Here is a 6,000-nt window from a genome sequence, read left to right on the forward strand (position 1 = left end):
ACGAGCTCCCCGTGGAGATTCGTACCCTCTCCACCGTCCCGGCCTTCCGCACAGCCTTGAAGAACTGGCTCGCCCGTCAGGCCTGGGGATAAGGATTCCTACCCCGCCCGAATGATGAATGCATGTTGTTTGCTATTTTATTATATGTTGTAATCTTAACGTTGTATTTTCCCTTCCCTGGTTTTTTGTGAGCCGCCCTGAGTCCCCTTAGGGAAAAGGGCGGCCTATAAATGTTAATAAAACTAAACTAAAACTAAACTAAAACTACATTTACAGCTATTTGTAGCATCCTGAGATCATATGACCACATTTTACAGCAGTTTTGCCCAAAACTGACATTTACTTCCAGTTTTTCTCAAACCTGGTTAATAGCAAATCACTTATTCACTTACTTAAAAACCATTCCATAAAGGTCAAAATTGGGTCCATAGTGTGGATGGCCCAAATTACAACCATCACAATGTGCAAGCATAATGGGCAGGCTCCTTTACAGTAATAAGTGGAGGACATTATGGCTCAGCAAGATTTGTAAACTTATATAATTCAATTTTCTGTTTCCACAGTGGCCAGCTATGGGCCTAAGGAAGGCTATAGCAGAATGTGAAAACCCTCCAAAAATTGTCATGAGATCTCTGGGAAATGGGGGAGGGGGATTACAGTTGTACAGATTTACAAAAAAATGAGTAATTTACACCATGGATAGCTGTGTCCTTTTGTAAGTTCAGTCTTTTCCCACCTGGTGCCCTCCATATGCAAACAATGGTCATGAAATTCTGGGAAGAAATAAAGAAGGCTGATTTAATTTTTCATTAAAGCTATTCTCATTAGTAGTCACTGCTACATCTTGTTAGAGGAAACATCACTGGCTAATCATTGCTTTTCTTAGATTGCCTTATTTCCATTTTATTGGATGACTGTGAGATTATGACTTTTAGCAGTATGAAACATTCATTTCCTTGATATCATCTTTAATTTTATAAAACCCTAGCATATCACTTTACCTGCACTCTCTTTGGGGGGGGATTAAAGTTACAGATTATTTTTGTTGTGCTTGTCTACACTCTTTCTACATTTTTTTAAAAAAAATAGATGTGCCAGTGAAATATATATTTGTATTTTACATTCCATTTGCAAAAATGGGGAGGAAAGAGAGAGGAGGCAAAGGCAAAAGAATAAAGTTTTCTGTATTGAAACTCAAAGGAGCTATATTAAACAAAGACAAAAACATAGTCAGTCCCTAAATTTTAACAAAAAGCATTTATCATAGGTTATTATAATCCATAATATCACAGTAACAATATTAAAACTGATGTGCATATATAAAAAATGCCAAAACAAGTTTTAACTAGAAAAATGCCACATCTGTATAACAATAACAATATCTGTGTTTTTGTTTCTGATGTATTTGTAAATGAAAACTGCTGGTGGTAGTAACTGGTCTACCAAACATGATTCATGATGTTTCAAAATTACTTAAAACTGAGGTCAGCAGTATTCTTATAAAAAAACTGTAAATAGCAAATCACTATGCTATGCATATGTCCATGATTGTTTAAATAAAAAAGCTTTTTTTGTGGTATTGTCTTGGAATCTGTTAAATTAAAAAAAATTGTCTGGAGACAAAGTGGATTATTTCAACAAACTTATCAATTCATGCTCCTTTCCTTAATATTCAGAATGCAGCAATTGTTCAAAATGTGGTGTTTCCCCCCTTCCCAAAATATACTTCCTAAGTCAAGCAAGGAATATAGAGGAAAGCCAGGTATTCAACCCTGATGTCTGATGATAAAGATAACAATAATGATGATGATGATGATGATGAGTATATAAACAAATATCCTGATACCTATCAATGTATTATGCTTAGCTATATAGTTAACAAAACATTAGAGTAATAATTTGCCTAAGTATATTAAAAATTTTCAGAATATGAATATTTAATGTTAGATATTAACAATAGTAGAATTTATTTAACAGTAGTAAACAGAGTTCATATATCGTGAAATTCTGAATTTGGAAATTAAACATATGTAGAAGTTACTGGGGGGGGGGGATTACTTCTCATATATTCAAGATCCTCCTCCAACATTCCTGCCTGAAATATTATCACAATGGCCCAAACCTCACACAGTTCAAAGGTTAAATGTGAAACTGTTTAGACAACAGCTAAAAAATAGGAGGTAATGAAAGCAAATCTTTTATTATGGACGACTCTCACCTTCTGAGCTGCTTTAGAGGGACTCTTGTTTTTGCTTCCTTTAGGCCTTCCTCTTGGTCTTTTGGGAGATGGCTCTCCTGTAGGTTCCTAAAAACAGAAAACACACCGTTGTCCCCAAAAACTCAACAGAAATCTAAATACAAACAACAGAACTTAAAATACACTTGTTTTATGTCAACAAGTGACTGAACTTTAATAGTGAAAGAGAATGTTAAGCAGGGAAATAATAATATTTGTTTATCTGCATTATTTAAAATGTTTCTCCATAGCAGCTTGAGCTCCATAGAAAACAATGAAAAAGTATGTGAAATATTATAGCAGTGATACATTTTCCCCAACCAAATACACCTAATAAGATTATGTTTTGTCATTCTAATCAGTGGAGGCTCTTCCCATTCACCTGATAACTGTTTATTAAATATACATTTGTAACCACTTGAGACTGGGATTCCAACCTTAAAGAACCTTTAAGGCATATTTTTCTCTTGTTATGAAAGTTACCAAAGTGAGCTTTGCTTTGTTCTGTAGTTTACAATCCACTTTGTCTAGCTTAATGGAATCTATATGTTATACAGTATGTGGGGGCTTTGCATGTTCTGGCCTGATGAGAAAACAATTTAAAGTTTATAGCGTGACTGAGATTCAGAGTATATAAAACCAGTTTTTGTTCAGATATCCCCCCCCCCAATGGTTTCTGTTTGATCATAAACAGAAGACTGCTTAAATGTGTAGGATTCCAGTTTTCAGAATTCAAATGTTTATTCAATGAATCATATGGACTAAAAGAAAAAAAATCACTTTCAAATATCAAACATTTTATTTGGATTACAGGATGAAGTTCAACTAATTAAGTGCAGTTGTGAATGGATCTTAAAACTCTGCTGCATTCTTTAGGTTGCAAGAGAAATCAAGTCCCTAATCCTATACACTCTTACCTGGGACTAAAACCCAGCATTCAGTGAGGCTTACTTCTGGGCAGGCATACATAGAATTTCACTGCACTATAACTGACATAATTTCAAAGAAAAAAAAATCAAGCCAGATATGTTATAATGTTCAGCACCGACTGGGAGAGAAGCGATTTTTTTTCCTGAGTACAGTATATTTCATAAAATATTCCATTTTGAAACAAGAATCTTCCAATGTCAACACACTTCTTTCAAAAATAAACTGATACAGGCGATGATGGGAAATTTTGCTACAAGTGGGGGAAGGGAACACTGAAATCAGGATAGTTTAACAAAGGTAACATAAGAGGTGTGTGTGTTTTTTTTTTATACTGTCCTTTCTCAAATATATTTATTGCTTTATTGTTGGGGATGTGAAGAGAAAAGTAGGATAAGTCTGAAGTCCTGGCTAATGATCATTCAACAGCGCCGCAGATTTAAGGGAACCCCCCACTTCGAGGTATTTTACATTTCAGGTTTCAAATCAGGAAGTGGTTTGATGCTAATGAATGAAAAAAAAATTATGCCGCGGAAGTCAGCTTTAAATGCACTTAGTAGGCAACTCCTAATGCTGATAGCTGCCTCGGAGGAAATGGAAACCAACCCAAACAACAACAGAAAAAGTTCTCCATGCGGCTAGGCAGCGCTACAACGGCAACCTTAATTGGTTGCATCCGCAGAGAATCTTTCTCTCTCTCCATTACTTGAAGCGGGTAGGACGAGCCGGGTATCCCCGTAGCCTGTTTACTTTGCCAAATGTACCACATAGTACTTATGGATTTCACTTCGTGGGGAGAAAAGGGAATGCCCAGGACTCAAATGTCCCACGAGGAGCCCTAAACCCCGAAACACCCTTTCCCATACAAAGGCAATCCGTTTCCTGGAGGGGAGGCGGGAGGGGGAACAGACTAAACCTCGAGGAAGTCAAACAACCCTACAAAATGCAAAGTAAACACGCAGCCCACAATGGCTCCCCCTTTGAACCACACAATTGGGGAGCCTGACCCCCTCCCTCCCGGCCACGATGGGAGGGGGTGAAGTCGGATGGGAGCAAAGGTGGCAGCAGCCACTGCGAGGCGAGCTAGAAGACACATGGCACAAAGATTGAGGCGTAGTAGCGAAGACAGCCCGGACTCCCATTCTTCCCGTCTGCTCACAGGCTCAATTTAAACTTTGCTCGAAACTAGCCCGCGAGCGCTGGTTGGTGGGACCGGAGCCGAGTAAAACCACACAATAAAGGCAAAGATAAGTTTTTGCCAGTTCAAAAGAAGCAAAACGCAAGCACGCGCGCGCGCACACATTTCTCCCTCTTTCATACGCGCCCGCGCACACACATACACTACTCTCTCATACACACGTACACATTCCACTCCTTGCCCTTGCCAGTGTGATTTGCAGCTCCGAGCCGCTTTGTTACAGTTGCAAAGAAACCCGCGTGGCCGCCACAAAACTTTTACATCTACAAACACACACCGCCAATGCCGAGGAGCTCGCAAGGCACGTGCGCGCCCGATTCTCACATCCCTCCGCTCTGTTGTAAGTTAGCTAGAGGAAGTACTGACTTGTGGCTGTTTCCTGGGTCTCCCTCGTCCCCTCTTCGGCGGTTCGGCGGCGGCAGGTTGTTCTTTGGCAGCCGCAGAAGAAGTCGAAGGCTGCCCGGCTCCGTCACCTCGTGCGCTCATCGTGACTCCTAGCTGCCTCTCAGCCTCTCCGCGGGCTCTCAGCTCGCTCGCGCTCTGCGAGGCACCTTAGGAAAAACGGAGGATTCAAAGGCGACCTCGTCCACTCGCGACCCCACGGCAGCACCGCCACCCCGACCACCGCCACCACCACGCCGGACGTCCTGGGGTTGCCAAAAGGAGAGAAGAAAGGGAGGAGGAGGAGGAGGAGAAGCAGAGGAGGAGGGAGAGGATGGCGGCGGCGGCGGCGGCAGTAGCGGGGCCAGTGGTGCTGGCGGCGGCGGCTGCAGAAGGAGGCGGAGTGGGAAATCTCCCCTCTTTACAATTTAGCGCCGGGATGGAAATGCAGGAAGATCGAGCTGCTGACTTTTTTTGTTTTGAGCCAAAGCGGAGGGAGTGGAAAGAGATAGAAGCGCTTGAAATGCTAGGAGAGAGCTGGGACGGCGGGTGGGTGAGTGAGTGAGTGGGTGGGCGGGCCGGCGGGAACGCTCCTCTTACGAGCGCAAAGCAAGTGGGGGCTCCGCAGACTCCGGTGCGTTCAGCAGCAGCAGCAACCCGAGTTAGGGCGCTGGGGAAAATGTATAACCCAGCGCGCCTTTCGGCTGGGCTGAAACCGGATCGTGCACGTTGGGAGTGAAAGAGATCACACGGACACGAGAGGGAGAAAGCGGGAGAAAGAGAAAACCTCCGAGACGTTCACGCGTTTGCCTCCGTAAGGATATGCCGAGAGAGAACGGCCGGCAAGGGGATGGAAACACTAGGAGATGCCTGTCCTCAATAAGTAACCTGCCTTTCAAAAGAAAGAAATCTTTTGTCCTGGGTGGGAAAGAAACAGGGGGCAACAAGAGGGGAGGGGGAGACAAAACTAGAGAAAGTGGGGAACACACAAATGAGTACTGGACCTATACCAAATGCTGGTAAACCATTAAAAACAGAAATCACACCTCAAAAAGGTGCCCTTCCAAGATGGCACCTGTCCAAAGTTGATCCTGCCCATTTTCATGTATAAAATAGCTGAATTGGTTGAACTGAGCCAAATAAATCAGGTTTCCTCATGCAGATGGCTTTTCCCTCCAAATTGCTGCCAGGATCATTTTTCTTACAAGAAATACTCAACTTTGCTAAAACGAAGTTCAGTATATACCGTGTTTCCCCA

The 6,000-nt window shown here is 42.2% G+C and overlaps 1 protein-coding gene across 1 annotated transcript in view; it reads right to left on the bottom strand.

The window, feature by feature from the left end:
• Nucleotides 1-5,197, bottom strand: part of HMGA2 (high mobility group AT-hook 2) — a 164,325-nt gene extending 159,128 nt beyond the window's left edge. The window contains exons 1-2 of the mRNA XM_087723481.1: nt 4,728-5,197; nt 2,219-2,305 (exon numbers count right to left, since the gene is read on the bottom strand). Of these exons, the coding sequence (XP_087579607.1) occupies nt 2,219-2,305; nt 4,728-4,847 (207 nt within the window). The 5' untranslated portion in view covers nt 4,848-5,197. The remainder of the gene's footprint in view (nt 1-2,218; nt 2,306-4,727) is intronic.
• Nucleotides 5,198-6,000: the final 803 nt, after the last annotated feature.

This window comes from Thamnophis sirtalis, unplaced genomic scaffold, assembly GCF_051295495.1.
Source record: "Thamnophis sirtalis isolate CommonGarterSnake01/CBP01778 unplaced genomic scaffold, rThaSir2_p1.2 scaffold_9, whole genome shotgun sequence".
In the NCBI taxonomy this organism is placed as follows: domain Eukaryota; kingdom Metazoa; phylum Chordata; class Lepidosauria; order Squamata; family Natricidae; genus Thamnophis; species Thamnophis sirtalis.